The following is a 22,430-nucleotide window of genomic DNA, read 5'->3' as shown; positions in this document are numbered from 1 at the left end:
TGGATTGCACCAGCAAGAGCATGGCCAGAGCAGCAACAGGAACTATTGCACTTGTTGAACCATGGCTGGAATTCCAGGCCTGGCTCTGATCCATCAGCTTAGAGAGACCCTGACAAGCTGGAGATGGTCTACAAGAGGGTCACCAACATGGGCACAGTGCTGCAGAACCTGCACTGGTTGAAGGAATTGGGTTTGCTCAGCCCAGAGAAAATCCAACTCAAACGTTCCAACAACTAAAAGGTGCTCAGAGAGGAGATGGAAGCAGAAACAGGCACAAGCTGATCCAAGGAAATTCCACAGGGAAATAAAAAGCAGAAAGTCTGAATCACAGAAATTTGGAATGGCTGGGGTTGGAAGAGACCTTGTATCATTCCAAAGCCCTTGCCACAGGCAAGGACACCTTCCAAAGGCCAGGATTAAACACTGGAATAACTCATCAAACAACCCTCACTGGAGATATTCCAAACTGAGCTTCAGGTGCTCCCAGATAACCCAACCTAAGGCCCAGATTTCTTCCAGAGGTCCCATCCAGCCTAGAGTTTCCTTTAACCCTCTGCTCTTCTGCCTGTGGCTTCCATTTTTTATGCCTGTGATCTTCTTTTCATCTGCCTGTGGTTTTTCTTTTTTCTGCCTATGATCTTCATTCCCCAAAGGCCAACCTGAGCTATTCAGCAAACTCAGAACTGCATGATCAATGGACAGATTGATTATTCCTCGTGGGATGTGGCTGGCTCCTCCAAAATCATAGAAAAGGGGGTTATTACCTCTGCACCTGTTTTATCATTGCTACAGCCATAAAGAAGCTACACTGCCACAGGGAATACCATGTCAAATACAACCCCAGACATCTCTGACTTGAGGACGAGGCATTTTTCTTCTCAAATGGCAAAAAAAAAAAAAATCCAAACTCTAAGTGAAATATTTAAGACATTCATTTGTTAAAATCAGCCAACTATTCCACACAAAGCTGGTTTCCTTCTGTCAGGAAAATTGAGGGCCATAAATTTAGCTATAAAGTTACCCTCGGATTTTTCATGATCTATATAATTGTACAAATAAAAAATGACAAGCAACAAAAGAGAGCATCTGACAGGAAACTGTTTAAATGGCATCCCAGCGAGCATTTCAATCTTTACAGTAGCACTGGAGTCAAACATGAGAAAAAATGATTATGCAGTAATTGGATGAAGCCAAAACACAGTTCACAACCTCTCCACACACCATCCAGCACAAAACAAATCAAAGCAATAAAGCTGATGCCATTTCCCTTGCTTAAGCCTCCCCACGCAGATTTTCATTTACTCTGCCTACAGATTTATTAAGAGCTGCTCCTCAATAGCAGTTCACAAGAAAAGGTATGGGAAAGGATAAGGTTGTTCATCCAAGAAAGAAATCTGCCAATAGAAAGGGGGAAAAAAGCAAACAACACATGTCAAGCTTTATTGCAAAATTCACAAGGTCATATCCTGAACTGACAGCAATCTCAGTGGGAAGGAGCTCCTCTGGCTTAGTCCAAACCCTAGCTGGCCTAACTAGTCTTAAACTCAATCCATAAGTAAAGTTTCAAGGGAAGCAATGTCAGATGAATGATATCAGAAAACTTTCTTTCACTTCACTTGTCTTTCAAAAGTTGAAGCTATCAGGAAAAGATGGTGGGTGTGTGTGTGTGTGTGTGTGTGTGTGTGTGTATTCAAGGGCTCCCTTCAGCAGGTTCAAATAAAATAGAATAAAAATGCTCCATTACTATTTGAGATTTTGCAGTGCCCGTAGAGCAAGAAGAAGCACTGACAGTGCTGGATTGTTTTTTTCCCCTCTTCAGAATCCATAAAACAGTAAGGAAAATCAGAATTATAAGAGAGTAGAGATGATAAATCCTTACAGGTTATACTTTTGCCACATTACCAGGCTTCCTTTATGTCCCATTTATCTCAGGAGCAAACTCCTTGTGTGAGTCACAGTGACAATTTAAGACATCTGTCTTTACTCCTGTGCTATAACTGAAGGTTTCATTTACTACATGCAAATTTCTCCTTCAATAACCACTTCAAACCAACAGATGAAAACTCCACAGCCCCTCGGGACTTAGAGGAAATAAGCAAATCCATAATTATATTATTCTTTAGAAAAATGGGAAATAACAAAACTCCTCGTGTTTTGTCGAAGAACAGCCAGATCTTCCTCACTTTAAATATGTGCAGCTCTCTGCTTACCCTCTGGAAGCTCCTGGTGGAGTGGAATTCACACTGCATCATGTCAAAGAAGATTGGGATCGTGGCTTTCCTCAGCTCTGTTTCTGGGATCAGCGTCATTTCCAGGATAGGCCCCACCATTTCTGGGATGAACTTGATTTTATGCTGGCCTTTAGGAGAAAAGATGCATTTCAGAGTGAACAACTGTGGCAGAAGATGTAAAAGCTGTATTAATAAATCCTCATGGAGCGTAACAAAGCATGTTTTAATATCTGGCTCCACTGAAACATTTTTTTATTATTCTTATTCATTTGATGATGATGATGATGATGACCACCATTATAATTATTAATTCCACAGGAGATAAGCATTGTCTAAATCCAAATCAAGAGGAGTTGTTGAATCAGTCGTCAAGCTGGGAGTCGCCACATTTCCCACTACAGATTTTCACACCCAAATTTCCAGGTTTTATTTTAAAACACAATGTGTGGCTGGCAGGCAGGGAGGCTAAAAGGCACATCACTTGTATTAACTTATTTAGACTCCAGTGTGAACAAAATGTTCTCGGTGTCAGTCTATCAAAATGTCACCACGAGTGCAGCCTAACAGAGCCTCGAGACATGAAAGCACAGCTCAGCCAGCCCACAATATGTCTCCTTTCCTTGGAGCTCAGCTGCCTGCAAAACCTGATTGCAGATTTAACTTCCCAAGAGGAAGCTGCTCCTCCCTCCATCCCTGCCCTGCTCCACACAGGGAAGGAAATTAAAGCCTAGCAGGAGCGTGGCACCTAATAAATACTGGCCTGGGAAAAAAAGAGCAATTATTGCAATGTATTACTGCCTAAATGGATGCAGAGTGTGTGTGCTGCAAATGATCTGGTGAATAAATCCATGGAGAGATCAACAGGATGGTTGGAGCTGGGAGTGGCATTGAAGTTCATCCAGTGCCACCCCTGCCATGCAGGGACATCTCCACTATCCCAGGTGGCTCCAGCCTGGCCATGGGCACTGCCAGGGATCCAGGGGCAGCCACAGCAAATCTGGGCACCCTGTGCTGGTGTTTCATCACCTCACTCTACAATGGTGCTGGACCTGCTCAGCCCTGAGAGCTGCAGGCAGAAGTTTAGGAAACACAAACACAAACACAAATCCACTTCTCCATCTGCAACAGGCTGGGCCAGAACTGGAGATGCTCCTCACAAATGCCCTTTAGGGATGCTCACAACCAGGTTCAAACACTATTTCTATGCCCAGTATTGTGCTTCAGACCAGATTCTTTGCAGTTCAGTCCTCAGTTTCCTCCAGCTCTCAAATTCTTGCTTCCCACTGCAGTCACCAGTGGTACAGGACCAAAACAGATTTCAACTCATTTTTATTCCACTGCACTACACCACTGTGACAGTAACCAGTGAAGTCTTTAATTGGTAGTTTCACTTTGACCAGAACTAACATAAATCTCAACAAATGTAATCAAGAAAAATCCTTCACCACCAAAACATGCTCCTTTCTTTTAGCAGATATAATTTAAGTTCCTTGATTTGGCAAACTCCCGACTCCTATTAGCATTAGCAAGAGGATCAGGGCAAATTAATACTCAAGGAAAACAGTGACTTTGGGTGCTGCTGCAGTGCTGGGGGCTGCTCAGGAATATCAAGTGACAGGCCTAAAGCTTCCCTCAGTCTCCTACAAGGATTATTACACTGGGCCTCTCAGGTGACAGATTTCTTGTGTCATGCCTGAGTAGTGTCAGAGCCAACGCTGCAGAAAACAAATAACAGTGACAAAAGTTGCTCATCACTGAACACTCTGAGCTCTCCCTGTGCCACAGAGGGTTTCTCCATTGCCTCAAGCACAGGAATTCCCTCAGAAGAGGAACATCTTTTGAACTTGAGATGTGAAAAATCCACACAAGATTGGAATCTTTCATTTGGTGACGATCTGTTTGCAGCTCTCTGGGGGAAGCCCCTGGAGTGGGAGCCCTGGGTGATGGCATGGTAGTGACACGCATGGGTTTGCTGTGACAGTGTGATCCTGGGAGATGTTGAGCCACCAAAGAAAGCACTGGGAGCAAAGCAGGAAGGGAAACAATCCTCCCTTGTCCCCCCGAGGCATCCACCCCCTGTCTGATAAACAAGCCAGCAAGGAATTCACCTTTTCCCTCTCCAAGGGAGTGTGGGAACTCCCACACAGAGACTCCAAATGTGACAAGTCTGGGAGAAAATTGAGGAGTCTCTTCTGAAAACCAACTTGTGCAGCTGCTTTAGGAAGCACATGCACAAAAAGCCACCTTTGAACATGCAAGACCTTTCCCTTGCAGCATCTTGTGCCTGGCCATGGGATGAGCTCCCACAGCAGGAAGGGATCTCATCACAAACCAAACCCAAGGTGCTCTCCTTGCTGTGATTCTCATTTCCCAGACTCTTCCCATCTCAATTTGGGCCCCACAAACCTGTGAGTAATTTGCCAGCAGCCTGTCCTGTCCCCTGGGCTGGCTGGGAACACGCCTGACTAATCCAGAGAGGGTTATGTGTAATGACTTCTATTTATGTAACACCCAAAGTTCAGGGCTATTTTTAACCCTGCCCTTCCCTCCAATGACATCCAGGGCCTGTCGAGACACCTTTGGTGACGTCAAGCCCTGGCAGGGATGGTGGCACTTGCTGGAGGACATCAGCAACCATTGCCCTTCACCTTGAGGGGTTTCTCCTCTCCATCTCCCCCCGGCTGGTTCAGACATCACCAATGGCAGCGTTGTCACCTTTCCCACCAGGGTGTCACTGAAATGTCACCACAATTCCTCTGCCACTCAGCTGTGGGACATTAACCACTGCACCCCCGGGCACACGACCTCCTGTCAGGTTCTGGGGTTCTGCTGGATAAATCACAAAACCCTTTGCAGTGTGTGGTTTTTGAGTTCTTGCATTTCCAAGACAGGCCACGACCTGTTTGATGTTTTTTTTGATGCTTAATGTCTCAGCAAGGTTTGAGAAGCCCCAGTTTCAACAAAACAGTGACTCAAAGCAAGACATTTTAAAGTTCAGGTTGTGGTATGGAAGGAAAAAAGCCTCTAAAGTGCTGTTATACATTATAAATGTTCTTTTTTTCCTGCTTATAAAAATGAGGAAGATGTGACTACTGAGCCGCCCCTTGCATCAGAAACAGGCAGCCAAGTAAAAACTTTAAGAATTCTTATTTTACTATTTAATTTCAGAAAAAAAAATTATACTTTTAAATGTGCATTATAGCTGGAGGACTGCCTTATTCCCAGCTGGGGACTTTTAACTCAGCAGGCATCGTGTGTTAATAATGGTATTTAGAAACAAAACCTGATGAGACAAAATATTCATTTTTGAGGCTTTTTTTATACCCTTCAATCTATAAATCAAAAGTCAGGGTGGTTTGATTTCATCACATCTCATGCACAATGGCACAGGCATAAAAATCCTGTGCTCCAGGATTTCAGCCTTTCACTTCTGATTTGGTTTCTGAACATACACATGAATAATTTGATTAATGCAGTGTAGCTTCCAAGATAAAAGTGTCAGGCACCCCCCAATCGATTCCCATGCAGTGGGAAGTTGGAATTCCTTCTTAATGGATGCTGTGACACAGATGGGACTGGTGAGGAGCCAGAAGTTAAACCTGATCCATGAGTTTACCATGGACTCTCCGTGTGACAAGGATGAGGAAAATCAAGGTGCTGCTCAGGAGAAGCACAAAGGCTGCCTTGGACTGGGGTCCTGTCTCACATTTACCTCTCTGTCCCAGCTTTTCTTGGGAAGAACAGCAATTTCCTCACTCCCTCCACATGGGGGATTTTGGCATTAATGTTCCCATTAATGGATCATAGAGAATCACAGATATTAGAGCTCGAGGAGGTCACAAGGCATCTTACCTGGATAATCCACATTTATAAAAAATCCATTGAAAATAAAAGGCTTTCATGACAGCACAGAAAGAAATATTGAAGAAAACACTACCCCTTGTGCCAATCGATTCCCAAAACTCCAGGGGAAATTATTATCCTTGTTAATGGTGAGAAACTGAACCCTGGAGCATCTAAATAACCTGGAAAGAGCAGCCAGTGACAGCAGCAGCAGTGAAAGGCACAGTGCACTCCACAAAGCCCAGCCTGCATAAAACAACCTCACTTAACAACAGCTGGATGGAAAAGTCTGCAGCAAACATTCCACTTTCAGCCTAGTAAAGGTTAAGAATTGATAACAATCCAGAGATCAGAAATACCAGTGAGGAGAAAAGGTGGCTGTGTGAGCTGGGAAGGGGCTGAGCCTGGAGAAAAGGAGGCTCAGGGGGGCCCTTGTGGCTCTGCACAACTCCCTGACAGGAGGGGACAGCCGGGGGGATTTGGGATCAGGGAACAGGGACAGGAGGAGAGGGAACGGCCCCAGGCTGGGCCAGGGGAGCTCAGGGTGGATATTTGGGAAAATTCCTTCCTGGAAAGGGTTGCCAGGCCTTGGAAGTGCCCAGGGAGGTTTGGAGTCCCCATCCCTGGAGAGATTTAAAATCCATGTGGAGGTGGCACTTGGGGACATGGGGCACTGGTGGCCTTGGCAGTGCTGGGCTGACCTCAACCTTTTCCAACCTTAACAATTCCATGACTCCACGACTGTGGCTCTGGAAGAGGAAAGGATTTGGCTAATTACTCACCCAGAGGCTGCCAGCATCCCACGCTGGCTGATGCAGCAGCAGGCACGACACTGATTTTATTACCTGCCTGTCAAGTCACATCTCAGTCGTGCACTAAACTCTAATCTGTTCTCCAGACACTTAATTCACCAAAGATGCTTCTAATAAAAGTGGACTCAGCTGCTCTCTGAAGCCTTTCCTCATCATTCCAGCAGATAGGATGCAAATTCTGTGATATCAAATACTTATGAACCCTTGGCACTCTCTTCTCTCGGAGATGCTGAGGTTTTTCAACTCTCAGCAACAACAGCTCAGGCAGAGACAGAAGTGAAGTGGCAAACACGTTTATTTCTGATCATTGAAGGAAGTTTTGATAAAACTCGGAAGAGCTGAAGTGTCTGTGCTGCTAAGCTCAGGAAAATGAAATCTGGCAGACGAGTACACCCAGGTCACAGTAAATGCTCAGTTTCTCATGAAATTTAATCCCTGTACAGGCAAATTATACCCAGAGAGCAGCCCAGGCTGCAGAGAGGCAGAGCTGCCTCATTTACCTACGAGCTCCAGGGAGCTCCAACTTCCCAGGCTTTCCTGATGCAGCCAGACAAGGATGAACAGCAGAGTTTAAGCAGAATTTCCAGGCTGAGCTACTGAGAACCTTTGGACACATCCATTTTGCTACAGTCCCAGATACTGCATCCTCAAGTGAGTAAATAGAATTTTTTTTTCCCCTAGCTTTCCTGAGTCACTGATGCAGCCAGACAAGGCTGAAAAGCAGAGTTTAAGCAGAATTTTCAGGCTGATGTAGTGAGAATCTTTGGACACACCATTTTGCTAAAATCTCAGGTACTGCATTCTCAAGTGAGTAAATAGAAATATGTATATATATGATATTTTTAAGGGGAAAAAAAAACCCCATTGAGTAGGTATCACCATAGCAAGGCTTTGTGTTCAGCTGAACCCACAAAAACCACAACACACATAAATATTAACAAGAGTGATGTGCCTTCTCATATGGTGAATTAAATAGGCAGGGGTGGCTTGATTTCTTAAATCATCTGATTTTTAAAAGTTTTCTGCATACTTTTGCTCCAAGTAAAAAGCAAATTCATTTTAGAGAATCATGGGATGATTTGGGTTGGAAAGGACATCAAAGATCATCTCATTATTCCACAGGACACCTTCCACAGACCAGGTTGCTTCAAGTCCCATCCAACCTGGCATTGAATTTTTCCAGGAATATCCCTCTAAATTGTTTTTTTTTTTTTTGGGAACACTGAATGCAACACATGCTTAGGATACTTACCCAGGTTGTACCACATGTCCCTGATCTCAAACCCAATTTGCCTTCTCATGTCCCCATACCTTAAAAAGGGAAACAAAACCAGCATTGAAACAAAACCAGCATTAAAACAAAACAAATCTAAGACCTACAAGCAGATAAATCTCATTTCAAAATTCACAGCCTTCAAAAAGAGAAGAAATTCCAGACCAGGCTCTCAAATTGGACCCACACTACTGAAATCACCTGGCTACCCCCAGCAGCTCAGCAATGCTTCTGGAAACACCAAAAATTTGGAGAGAAAAGGTTCCCAGCCACCACAATTCCAACATTCCATGGTCCCAGGCAGAGGTGGGAACTCATCCACCCTAAAACTCCACCAGCACCTCCCACCTGGATCATTTTCCTTTCCCCTCCTTCTCCACAGAACATCAGCAAAGCTTTAATGAGTGGAAATCACCCCAATTAACGATGGGATCAGCACCATAACGAGCTCCAGGGATGAATTTGCTCCGTGGAATATTTGCAAGTTAAAGATCATCACTTAAATAACAAGATGAGGCAAACTGTAATGTCTGGTAACTTGTAGGATTTCTGGGGGATAATAGTGAGACACCCTGTCATTAATATGGATTAAAGAAAATCTTCTGCATCATTAAGAATCTGTTATTACCTAATGCTTAAATGCAATGTTTAGCAAAGCCTACAAATTACAATAATTAAATTTTAATTATTAAATATTTGACGTTTTAATTGAAATATGTACTTAAAAAGATGGGTGAGTGTGATATTGAATTAACTGATTAATTATATCCCTTTTGACACAGAAGTGCCTTCATACAGCAATGAAAGTGCCTCCAGACCATGCATTTATTGAATCTCAAATTTATTGTCTTGGTTCCTGTCTCCAAAACCTGATTAAACTGAAAATAACAATTTGCAAATTCATTATAAACCAAGATATACAATTTTGCAAACTTTATTAAGCAACCACTTTAAATGACTTAATTTATTTACTTATATTAGCAGTGAGAAATGCCTGTTGATTCCAGACAAACTGCTCTGTTTATTATAAAAAATCACTCCAAGAAAATTTGTGCCTGTGGTTCCTCTCCTGACAAAGAGGAATTATCAATCCACAAATGTATTTGACAGCAATTTCCAGCCCAATTACAGCTCAGCTTTTGGCTCTTTGTTCAGGTCAGGAGTCTGAGCTGAACTAAAATGCTCTTGTAGCTGCTCACTAACACTGGGCAGAGGGAGCAAAAGGATTCTAAATTTAATGAAATAAAATTTACCTGCAACACCATCTCAATTTCCTAAATGAATTATACCTGCCTTTACAATACCAGCTCGATTTCCTTCAATAAAATACACCTGGCTCTGCAACACCAGCTCAATTTCCTTAAAAAACCCTTTATCTATAATGTTATTTGTGGTATTTATAGCACAAGCCCCAAACCCTGAGCTCTGTTTGACGCCACTTTTCCAGTGAACTTGTAAATATTCCTGTTTCATCAAGGAAGCCCTACAAGTCCCAGGTAGAGCAGATCCTAAAATGCTTCAAAATTCTCTTTCAAGGCTCAGGTAGAGCACAGCTTCCAAAGGAAACACCTCAGAACTCAGGAGGGAGCAGTGGAGTTTGCAGGGCAAAACTTGGCTCCCATAAAAAGGGATGGGATGTGGAGCCCTTCCTGAATTTTCTGGTCCTAAAAACCTAAAAGCCACACGAGCAAAAGAACATTGAAATCAAGTCACTGCAGCAGTGATGAACTGTCCCCACTCTCCTGGGATTTCTCTTATCACAATAATCGACAGAAAGGCCTGAATTGGGAAGGTGAAGGGATAGAAAATGCATTTTCTGTCTCTATATAGACACATTTTATTTACTGTACACACCAGGAGCCTGAACTGTGCTTGTTCAGGGAATCACAGCTTGGAAATTCCCCAGTTTTGTGACCTCACTGGCTATGGGAACATCCAACCTTTCCAGCTGCTCTTCCCAAATCTTATGCACAGGAAAAGAATCCACGCACTGTGTCTGAAATCCCAAAACTGGCTTTTCTCAGAGCTCGGTGCTTACTTAAGTAATTATGTCACTAATGTGGAACACCAATAAAAGGCAGGAGAAATATCAACAGGACAAGGGGAGGTAAAATGGAGAGTTGGGAAAATTCCCTCACTCACAGGAAATTGGAATTGGCTGTTCAGGTGGAGTTTCCCACCCCTGGAGGGATTTAAAATCTGTAAGGATGTGGCACTTGGGGACAGGGGACAGTGGACTCCATGACCTTAGAGGTGTTTTCCACCCTTAATCACTGTTTAAACAAAATCTTCATGTTCCACTCTGATTTCCAGGCTTTTTCCCCCCTTTTTACAGCTTTGCTGTGCTGTGGGGTTCTGAGTGGCAGTGGGGTGGCTGGAGGCAGGGAATGGAATCCCTCAGGAGCAGGAAATGGTTGCACTGATCCCAACCCATCCTTCAGGGACAGCCCAGTGGAAATGGCTGGAGTGACCAAAATTCCCTTAAACACACATCAGGGATTACCAATAAAGAACAGACATAAAATGAGATTAGAGAAAAAAAAAAAAAAAAAAAAAAAAAAGCTGAAGTGATTTCAAAATGCAGTTTTGTAACATGGTAACACTTCTGAGAATCTTGACTTTCTGAACATCCTAGAGCAGCAAACATTGAATTCATGAGAAATGAATGGTGGAGCTCAGAATTCCATGCTGGGGCAGAAACACACACAACACTTGATTCATGGTTTTCAACCCAACCTTTCATTATCCCCTGATTGCATCTCAATTGGAATAGATTTAGCAAAGAAATTAAACTGAAATTATGGCAATAGACCTCGAGTTCTTGGCCGTGATTTAGATGATGAGCAGGACTTACTTGTTAAGGATTTTTGCTCTTTTAGCACTTGAAAAATTCTCCAGTTGTAAAGATTCTTGTGTGAGAAAAGCAACAGCCAGGTGGAAATAGTTGTTCCAGAGCTGAAAGGCCCCAAAATGACAAGAAGAGATTCCATTAATTCTCTGAAATGTTTCTCTACACACCTACAAACAACTTAAAAGTCTTTAAACCATGCACATAAATATTTAAAGGAGAAAAGAACAGACACCACAGAGATGGTGTTTCTTGATAAATTCTTAATACAGCTCCTCGTTGCCTTTATGTTTCCAACAAATATTTCCCAGCTACAAATCCCAATTCTTTGTGTTTTGACGATTCAGGCAGAATCCCAACCCAAAGCCTGCTGTGATTCTGTGATTCCATGACAAGATCCAACAAGTGAGGAATGGATCCCAACTCCAGCTGAGCCTGCAATGATTTAACTGGGCTAACTGAGATTCAAAATGATGAACCAAACTCACCAAAACGACATGTTTAGGGCAGAAATTGATTACATTAATATCATTGATTCCATTCAACCTGGGAGGTTTTTTTTTTTTCTTACCTGTAACTCAAAGTTGGTTTGATCAAGGAATTTTTTGTTTAGCATATCTGCATACTGATTAATTGCTCGCAGGAAGACTCTGAAAGATCAAGAGAAAATTACATAATTACACACTTCTGGGGTACCTTTGTATATTTGGCATCCCAATTAGACACAAAATCTGAGTCTGTCTGGAAAGTGAAATTTGAGGCTGATACTTGAAAAGCAGTGTGATCTCACCACTGGTAAGTGTACAGAATTCTATGCAGATGTTCTCCAAATTAATCAAGTAAATTAGCATATGCAGAAACAGAGGGAGTGTTTGGGATAAAATCACTTGTCTTTAAAATATCTTTTCATAATCAAGAGAGCATTAAAAATTCAGTTTATTAGCACTATATAGACATACATTTTTAAAGTTACAGTGTTGTGTCTAACCCAGACCTGCTTGTAATTTAACTTTAAGGTCAAGAAAAGCACGTTTTTAAACACATGAGACAAAAAAAATTCCACTTATGGCACAAGAGAAATGCTGCTGAAGGACAATCTTTAAAACATTGTTCACTGCTCTACTTCCAAAATGCTAATTCAAGACCCATTGTAGTTTCTGGAGTTTCTAAAAAGGCTTCTTAAATTGCAAAAGGACTTGGCCTGACAAGCTTGAAAGAGAAAACCAAATGGCACAGGAGAAGTAGGGCACTACATATTCATGGTGCTGAAAAATAAACTGATTATATTCCTTGGTAGCCTGATCTCCATTTTCAAAACAAACATGAGATTCTCCCTGCAAACCCGAAATTGATGCTGTGCAGCTGCCAGCTAATGCCAGACAAATCAGCTGCTCTTTGGAACAGGCTGGGGGAGAGATTTGTGTCTCCTCAGAGTCCCCAAAAACAATGAAAACCCCTCCTGAGATCTTCTGGCTTTGTTTTTCCCCACCCCAAAAATAATCTTGAAAAACAAAGTTCACTACTGCAAAGAAAGAAGTTGATTTTCCTTCAGGCTGGCCAAAAAAAACCTCTCAAAAAACCAGAATTATTTAAAACAAACCAGCTAGAAAGAGTTTGCACTGCATTTAAGATTACTTAGCAATTTCTCCTAAAAAAAAAATTAATATTTAGCTGAAAGTTTGGTATCCAAGAGAAAAGAAGACTCCAGATAATGCATGGGCAACATGATGGAAACAGACATTATTTATATGTATTTATATACTTATTTATGGCCAATATGTTGCCAAAGATTATTTATGAACACATTGATGTATTTATATAAATATATCCATATGTACATAAATTCATAAATACATCAATATGTACATAAATTCATCGGGATTCTAAGAGAGTTTATTTATTTATATATGGAAATAAATTAATAAAGGGAAAAATTGGATGCCACTGGGATATATCTGTAGTATAAGGTCAGATCATCCCCATGGCAGAATTATGGAGGAGAAAGAAAAGATCGAGATGGGAAAATGAAAATGAAATTTAGAAAGGAAAATACAAAAAGAATTAAAATATGCAAGTATTTTTAAATATAAACAAATACACATAAAAATCAAGTACATACATACATGCAGGTGTGTTTGATAATAATATTCTTTATAACTGAGGTGACAGAGGCATCTCTGCACCCAGCACACCCAAGCAGCAATTTCAGCACTTCACTCATCAGGAGATTTTAAAAATGAGCTGAATCCAGCCCACAGCTGAACACCCTGCACTGCTCCAAAAGACAAGATTTGAGACCTGTGATTCAATAATTGAGCTGCAGCACAAACTAAGACTGAAATCTAAGCTATCAGTGCCATCAGACCATCACCACTTTCATCCTCTCCTTATCCCTGCTTTGCTTTGTGCTTTTGAAAGCTGATAATACAACGAGAGCTGGAAATGTCCCCCCACAATGAACAATTTCCTGTGGTGCAGGAGCCACCCAGGGCTTCCTCATGGACATAAAAATGGATCCAACTCAGGCAGGGCTGTGCCTCCAGCTTCATGATGCAGCCTCAAAACATATTTAATCTACTCCATCTAATTAAGCTTTGGCATAAGCTCATTACTTTATATACTATTATTTTTCTTTAAATTGTAACTCTCATTTTTTTTTCCCTTATATTAATTCCAGGGAGTACCAACGAAGAACAAATAATAGAAATTCTGCTGTATTTGCCACTGGAAAAGGAGCAGAGCACAGAACATGTGTTCAACTGGAGCTGGAATTAAACAAACCCTGGGTGTCAGAGGGCTTTAGGAAGTCAGGAATTCCTCCAATTTTCCATAAAGGAACATCCCAAAGAAGACGTGGAGAGATTTAATGTTGATTTTTGAATTACTGAAATCCCAATTAATTTTTTATTTGATTGGATCAATCCTTCTGTGACTAGATAAAACATTTCCTCCATAGGTCAGTGGAGAAATCCCAGTGACAGTCAACAGAACATCATCATCATCATCATCATCATCATCATCATCATCATTATTATTACTTCTTCTTCTTCTACTACTCCTACTCCCACTATTACTACTACAATTATTATTACAGTCTATCTTCATTTGCAAATCAAATGCCATGCAAATCTCACTTTTCAGGATATTTTAGCACCTCCGGTGCCAGGAGCAAACAGCAAAATTAAGATGGTTTTTATCTAATGAAGTGAATTTAAAAAATATTATTTCTTAAAACATTGGCAAGAAGAAGTAGCAAGTTGCAAGATCACTACTCTGAAGAGAGAATTTCAGCAGTAAAAAATCATGCTGGATGAATTCTTGGCTGTAACCTGGGCAATGCTTTGTTATCACCTGGGAAGTTGCTGCAGCTCATGAATATAAAAACGGTTCAGGTTTATGCCCAAATAAAAATTGAAAGAGGAAGGTGAAAAGTTTTATCATTCCAGGTGTTCGTTAAATCCTCCTCCTCCTCGAAAGCACGTCTTGACAATTTTCAGTAACTTCACTGCCCAAAGTTAGAGAAAATGAAAAATGAAGCAAAAAGTGGCTCTTCAGAATAAGTGGAATTAACCCAAAAGCAACAGTTGTGTATTGAAGAAGAAAGGAACTGGCTGCTGGAACACTCTCAAGGATAAAAGGTGGACTTGGACATCACTGGGCCAAGGGATAAATAATCAAAACTCTCAGCTGGAGAGCATCCCTTGCAGTGCCAGCCCTTATCTCGCTGTAATTAATAACCAAGATTGCCTCCCAGTTATGTGTGCACAAAAAGAAGTGCTCTTCTTGAAATTCAGTTTCAATGAACAAAAGAATTTATTATCCATGTCAGGAAGAGGCACAGAAGTTAAACTTTCAAAGTTCAGAGCCTGGAAGCAAACACAATGGACTCTGCTGCCATGTAAGACAACAAAACCTAATCCGAATGTATTGGGAAAGATTTGGGAGACAAAAGACTTTATCAACCCAATTAAAAGCAGGAAATTAACATTTTCTATGATGTGATTGGAATAGAAGGAATATGATTATGGAAGGAAGTCACTTCAGGATATGTGTAAGAAAAAAGGGCATAAAAATCCACCAAGGAACAAAACCAATGCCCTGGACAGAGGTTTTTGTGTGAGCTCTGGGGAAGGGGGGATGGGGATGGCTCCAAGGACATCCAGAGAATTCTGTTGTCTCTTCTGTTGGAGTTTGATCCTCTGAGGCACGGACTGACCTCTTATTCTGTGTTTAGAGACTTTCCATAGACCAGAATCACAATAATTTTGGTTAGAAGGGACCTGAAATCCCACCCAGTGCCACCCCTGCCATGGCAGGGACACCTCCCACTGTCCCAGGCTGCTCCAAGCCCAATGTCCAACCTGGCCTTGGGCACTGCCAGGGATCCAGGGGCAGCCACAGCAAATCTGGGAATTCCATCCCCACCCTGCCAGGGAACAATTCCTGCCCAATATCCCATCTCAATCCACCCACTTTCAGTTTAAAGCCATTTCCCTTTTTTTCTCCCCCTCCAGGCCCTTGTCCCAAGTCTCTCTCCAGCTCTCTTGGAACCCCTGAGAGAGACTTTTGGGTGTCCCCAAAACCTTTTGTCTATCACCAGGATTTTTTGGATTTCATCCCTGTTCATGCATTCCCTGATCAGATCTGTGATCAGCTCTCCACCATCCAGCAGGAACAGTGACCTGCCCACCACCTTTGGAATGTGACATACAAGGGTGGCTGAGAGCTCAGGTGAGAGAAGCCAGGGAAAAGGAGATGGAGGAAACCATGGCAGAGATCAACATCAGGAAATACAGGTCATAAAAAGCAGAAATTCTCAAAAAAACCAAACCAAAAATCCAGGTGACCAAATCTCAGTGTCCTGCTGGGTACATTCACCTTGCCCTGCCCTAGGCAATCCTCATTTCTCCAGTAATTTCTCCCCCTTTATGGAGTTCATCCAGCCAGGAATGTGCTGCTGGTTCATGAACTGACTCCAATTTCAGCTCCAGACTCCTGGGAATGTTTCCTGTTATTGATTATTATTGACTTCCACTAGGCCCATAGGTGCTTAATTGGTTTGTGGATGCAGAGATTGCTTCACCAAACAGAGCAAAAATTAATGGTTGGATTGTGTCGTTTTCCAAAAGGTCCTTTTTTCCCTCCAAACAGCCTCACTGCCTCCAGGAGGCTGGGAACATCCATCAAATCCTGACTTCCAGTGGCAATGCTAAATGAAGGAGGGACAGAGGGATTCCATTTATAAATGGAACAGGAGTCACTGTGCCAACACAAGGCATTTTTTTTCAGCTCTTTCTCAACTTCAGTCCCTTCTCATTCTGCCATTCTCCCTCCTAATTAGTCAAGTGCCCCAATTTGCTCGTGTTTAAAAACATTCTGTGCCTCGTTTTCTCTCACTCAGCCTCTGACATTGTTGGAAAGTATTTGCAGGAGCTCCAGGAGCTGAGGTGCAGGATGTAACACCCATCCAAGTGCCTTTGCAAAAACACTGCTCTGGAGGAATAATCTACAGAGAAATATTTCCAAAGTGGAAATATTTTTACAGCCTATGCCATTTTGTACATTATTTAGTTAGCTCCAGTACCCAGGGATTTGGATTTACAGTGTGAGTGTTTATGCAAAATATTTTTGACAGGAAAATTTCTGACAGAAGGAACAATACAAACTAGAAATGTTCCCCCCCAATATTTTTTCTTAAGCAAACATAAAAAAAAAAAACAAAAAAAAAACCAACCAAGGATTAAGAATGAAAAAAAATTACTTCCTTAATGGCAGAATAATTATCTATACAAGAATACACAGATACAGCTTAAAATACTTTTGGTTGAGGTGATACTTTGATAAAAGAGAGGGAATTTGGAGTGAGGTTCTAAAGGCACTGTGATGATGATGTCATTTCAGTTAATTTAGATGGAAGGGTAATTAATGAATGCTTCATTGCAGCTCATCAGCCTTCCTGCACATCACCGTGCTCCCCAAGCCTGAGCTCCTGCTTCTCTGGGAGACAAATTCCATGTGCTTACAGGAGACAGAGTCCTCTCCTCTTGTCAAACTGGGGGCAACAACAGACCTGGAAATCCCAGAGCAGAAGCCAAATCCCAGCAAAGGTTTAGGAGGCACAAACAGCACAGCAAAGGCTTCACTGAGCACCCCTCACCTGCAGCCCCTCCATCCCTCTTGCACAGCTTGTTTTACAGCTTTTGTCTTATTCATTAAAAAAATTTCTCTGGTATTCAACCTAAATCTCTCCTGCTACAACCTGAGGCCGTTCCCTCTTCTCCTGTCCCTGTTCCCAGATCCCAAATCCCCCCCGGTTGTCCCCTCCTGTCAGGGAGTTGTGCAGAGCCACAAGGGCCCCCCTGAGCCTCCTTTTCTCCAGGCTCAGCCCCTTCCCAGCTCCCTCAGGAATTCTCCAGCCCCTTCCCAGCTCTGTTCCCTTCCCTCCAGCCCTTCCGTGTTTGTCTTGTTGAGAAGAGTTCAGAACTGCCCCCAGAATCTGAGGTGCCTCACCAGTGTCCCATCATAAGAGACTCAAAATCCCTTAACTGGCTCAGCCTGAAGGTACCCTTGCATCTCCTCCAGTTTTCTCCTTTGCCAAATTTTGTTTCTTTTCTTTCCCTCTTCACCTGCCTTTGCACCTCCAGGCCTGCCAGCTGCCCACCACAAACAAATTAATTCCATTGAATGCTTCTTTATATTTACACATCCCTGCTCAGTCCACTTCTTTCTCTTAAAGAACATTTTAGAAGTGTTTAAAAGATTCCTTGCAACATCCTCTAATTCAGCGCGTTAAAGAGCAGTCAAAACTTAAGGAAAAAAAAAAAAGAAACTAAATCCTTGATCATTTGCTGCCTTTTGAATTTACAATTCCTGGGCTGAGGATGATAATAGCAGAGAGTAATCCCAAAGAAGACTTGCTACTAAATACCCACATTAGCATAATCTCCTCATAATGCCAGCTCCACAGCAGCACAGGTGCTCCATGTCACTTTATTAACCTATTCTCTAACAAATATTTCAGCCCCTGCTTTAGCACATTATCTCTCATCACTGATAGCTCTCCCCTCATTTGTATTCCAAGCCCAGAGTCCTCTAAAACAAAGGGGACAGATGAATGAAAAATAACTGAGTTACAAAACGCTGAAGGACAAACTTGTGGGCTGACTACCAATAACCAGGGCTCTGCAAGAAGCACAAGGGATTAATTCTCCAAGGTGCCTCTGGAGCAGCTGCTCAGGGCTGTGTCCAGGTGGGGTTTGAGTCCCTCCAAGGATTGGGATCTGCTTGGATATCCATGGATCTGACTCCCTCACTCTCCTCCTTTCTTGACTCTGTGTCTGAGATCTCAGTTGTGGTTTTTGGATGACTTTGAGTGCAGGAAAGAAGAGGCTTTAGCCTTCTGTCCCCTTTCCCAAATCAACTTTGCCTCCTGGAGTTTTATCTAAGAGATAACTCCACGGATAGAACCATCTGTACTCAATTTTAGCGCCTGGAGAATTTTGTGGCAGAGTAATAAAAGCTTAGAAATGGCATTTTTCTAATGGAAATGCTAACAGACAATTTAATTTAGGAGTTTTTAGCTAAGGCTACAATGCTGGCAAAGTAGCATCTCTTGCAAGTGGACAGTGTTACTGTTCCTCCACTCAAAAGTTATTATTCTAAAGGAAGGAGACTTGCTGAATTCCAAGAGACTTTCTATTGTGGCAGCTGGCAAAAACTCCCAACAGAGCTTGTAATTTCAAACAAATGTAATTTGTTGGAGTGCTGCTGGAAGGGATCTCTGCCATCAGGTGAGTTATTAAACAAGCATTTCATTGTAGTGCAGTGCTCAGGAAAATGCAGAAAGCCTTTGCTAGGAACAAAAATCATCACCTTCCCCTCTGCAAAGATCAGAGAATCCCAGAAGGGTTTGGATGGGAAGGGATTTTAAAGCTCATCCAGTGTCACCTCCACCATGGGCAGGGACACTTCCACTGTCCCAGGTTACTCCAAGCCTGGCCTTGGACACTTCCAGGGATGGAGCAGCCACAGCTCCTCTGTGTCAGAGCCTCACCACCCAACTTTTCACCTCAGTTCTTGTTCTGACTTCATTTCACAAAGGAATTCAGCCGCTTTCTGCAGTGGGAAAAATCAATATAGAAGATTTTTTCTCTTTTCCCTGTTGCACTGCTTTTCACACAAACCCTCAGTCCGGAAAGAGAAATAATTACAAGAGAAGTAATTCACAGAAAGACTGGGAAAGGCAAATTTTCCTGCAAAGCATGCAAACTTCTGGCTGAATTTGGCAAAATGTTTTCAAATACTTGACAGTGCCTCGGGGTTTGCAGCAGGGGAACCTCCCTTGCTCTGTGCTGGCAGCACTGGCCTCTGCTCCTTCCCCATTTCCATGGATACTGGAGGTGATTAAGGCCACTTGAGCTACTTATGGATAAATCAATAGAATTGATCTGCTACATTTCAAATTATTTGGCATTCTCATCCATCTTGCCATCAACTGGGAAGACAATTGCACCTGGCTAAACAAATGTCGTGATGTTGCTTGGAAGAGAATCTCCCTTTTTCCTGCAGGTATTTAATTTATCAAATTCCACCACAGAATAGCAATGAGGAAAAAGAAAGCAATCTGCAAAGGTTGGGTTATCACCTCTTCAGTGCTGAAGTCACCAATTGGGTATGTTCAGAAATTCCATTTGCTGAAGTTTCCCCCAAAATGTGAAGATCATTCTGATGGGCAGAAAGTTTCCATGGGAGCTGAATTATCCCAATGACTTTCATTTTCTAATCCAAGCAATCACAAGCACAGAGGCATTGCCCAGGAGAACTGAACCTTCACAAAACTGGAATCTATCTCCCCAGCAGACACAGGCAAGCAGAGACTCGCTGGGAAGAGGTTAAAATGTGATTTCTTGTAGGAGATGAGCGGGATAAAGCGCAGCAGCTGCTCCTCTGGGCTGTGCCGCCGCTGCTTGTGCTGCTGACGGCTTTGTGAAGGGAACACTAATGCTGGCAAAGTGAAAAAAAATCTTGCTGGAGCTTTAGGTAAGCCTGTGTTTGATCCAAAAGGCGGCTCTCAGATATTAAAGTGACACAAAACGCTTTAGGGAGGCAGTGGGCTGTGTGAAGGAGGGAGCCAAGCGAGGCGGGAGCAGCGCTCGCCTCCCGTGCAGATCCTGCCCGCCTCGCCCAGCTGTTAACATCTGGACAAGATCCCTGCTTTGCTGTTCTTCCCAGCCCTCCCTCACCACCCTGCCCGATACTCCCTGGAGCAGCGAGACAGGAGTGGAATAAATGCTTCACTAGGATGCTTCACTATCTGCAGTAACAGGAACCCCCAGCACGATGGGAGCCCAGCCCCTCGGTGGTTCTGAGCAGGATTTCTGGCTCTGGGCAAAGGGTTAAATCACCCTGCACACCGAAACAGTCCCAGCACAAAAATCAGCCCTGCAGGGCACAAAATGATGCCTTAAGTTTTAGCTTTTATATTTGCCAGACTCTGTCCTGCACTGTGTGTGACTCTGAACTCCACACAAAGTGTTCCAAGTTCTCCTCCCAGCTCAGGCACACCAAACAATCCTTTGCCAGCCCCACAACCAAGGACACGCTGCAGCTCCAGCCCCAAAAAGTGCAAAGAGCAGCGAATGGAGGAGAGAATCTGGGAGGATGGGACTGCAGAACCTGGAGCTGGAATTGGACAATGAACCCCAATATGGGAATGGACCAAAATTTATAAAAGCGTGAAAACTCGTGATCCATTGTCCATCCTGGGTGTAGCCATGGCCAGGCTCTTACACTGCCCAAGGTGAATCCTTGGAAGGGCTTTTATTAAATCCCTGCTTTATTCCTTTATCACTGTCCACTCTCTGTTCCAGGCAGCCTCTCCAGGCACCATCATGCCATTTATAATGCAGGGTCTTTCTGTTCTGCAGGGCAGCAGAGGGACATTCCCAAGCCCACAAACAGATCCCTTTGCAGCCTTTAGGCAGGGATCACACCAAGGTGTGGGGGCTGCAGGGCAGCCTCTGATGGGCTCAAGGCCAGGGAGGATTCACTGCTGGCAGGGACATGCCAATCCTTCCTGGAATTTTCCAGCTGGGGATTAGTTTCTGCCTGGTGAAATCAAAGCCTAAGAGGAAAACACAGTCAGGGTCACAAAAACACAGCCAAGTGTGTCAATGGGACAAAGGCTTGGATAAAAAGTGGTTCATACTAAACAAGTAATGAAATGTAATTGTGGATGCAAATCCTCCCCTGGGAGGGTGGGCAGGGCTGGCACAGGGTGCCCAGAGCAGCTGTGGGTGCCCCTGGATCCCTGGCAGTGCCCAAGGCCAGGTTGGAACACCTGGGACAGTGGGAGGTGTCCCTGCCATGGCAGGGGTGGCACTGGATGGATTTTAATGTCCCTCCAAGCCAAACCATTCTGAGACTCTCTGAAATCAGGTTCACTGCAATTTCTTTATGCAATACTTTAATTTCACTCTCTCTGTTAATCCCAAGAAAGCTCTTTAAGCTACTAAATTATGCTGTGTGGATAAACGGTTCTTGAAACTACAGGAAATTCTCTGGCTATTGAAATACAAGCAGTGCTTTAGAGCACCACAGGACTAAAATTTGATTTCTGACAGGTGAGTTTGAGACAGTGCAAAAAACTCCAGGTACAGGTGCCCTTAGGTGAATCCTCACCTTCCCAAGGCAGAGCCATGGAAAAGTTTGCTTTAATTCATAAATCCATAAGTTTTATTCCTTGTGGACACAGCAATAAGCAAATCTCCAAAACTGTGCAAGGCTTATTTACTTGGAATTTGGGAAAATTTACTTGGAATTTGGGAATTGGACACCAGCACATTGGAACACCATCAATCCCACAGTGCACACGGGGGGATGCAGTGCCAGGGAAGTGAATTCCCATATAGAAAAGTATTCCTGGGCCTCACAAGGACAAGACAACCAGGCAGTCCCTTCACAAAAAATCAATGCTCCTGCCTGGCTCTCCTGCACTGGGGCAGAGTAGAGTTGGGCACAAAGCCCAAATAACATTTCTGCACCATTTCTGCTCTTTTTATGTTCTTCCCTGGCCTGAATTACACAGTTTGGCTGTCTCTAGATAGAAGATTTATAATGCCAATGGCACTGAAAGCCAGCAGCTTCTCTGGGAGTAGAGTGCAATTATTTGATGGGCTCAGAGAAGCAAAAAAACCTAAATGGGGAAAAATTCAGATTAGTCCCAATAGGAGATTTTTTCACCCAGAAAACACAACCAAACCAAATGTTCAGGTTGATTTTTTTTTCACCCAATGCTTGTGTGTGGAGTAACACCTAAAGGCATCCTCATTTTATAGGATTATATCAGACAATCCCAGAATGGTTTGGGTTGGGACCATAAAGATCATCCCATTCCATGGGTAGGGACATGCTCCAGAGCCCAG

The 22,430-nt window shown here is 43.0% G+C and overlaps 1 protein-coding gene across 2 annotated transcripts in view; it reads right to left on the bottom strand.

Moving 5' to 3' along the window:
- DOCK1 (dedicator of cytokinesis 1) overlaps positions 1-22,430 on the bottom strand; it is a 255,021-nt gene that overhangs the window by 63,467 nt on the left and 169,124 nt on the right. For both annotated transcript variants that reach the window (XM_088169442.1, XM_088169443.1), the window contains exons 30-33: positions 11,579-11,657; positions 11,014-11,114; positions 8,139-8,197; positions 2,211-2,359 (exon numbers count right to left, since the gene is read on the bottom strand). In XM_088169442.1, the coding sequence (XP_088025568.1) occupies positions 2,211-2,359; positions 8,139-8,197; positions 11,014-11,114; positions 11,579-11,657 (388 nt within the window). The remainder of the gene's footprint in view (positions 1-2,210; positions 2,360-8,138; positions 8,198-11,013; positions 11,115-11,578; positions 11,658-22,430) is intronic.

This window comes from Sturnus vulgaris, chromosome 8 (genome assembly GCF_052056855.1).
Source record: "Sturnus vulgaris isolate bStuVul1 chromosome 8, bStuVul1.hap1, whole genome shotgun sequence".
NCBI lineage: Eukaryota > Metazoa > Chordata > Aves > Passeriformes > Sturnidae > Sturnus > Sturnus vulgaris.
Note: the sequence above shows the minus strand (reverse complement) of the source record. Positions and strands in the feature narration are given on the sequence as shown.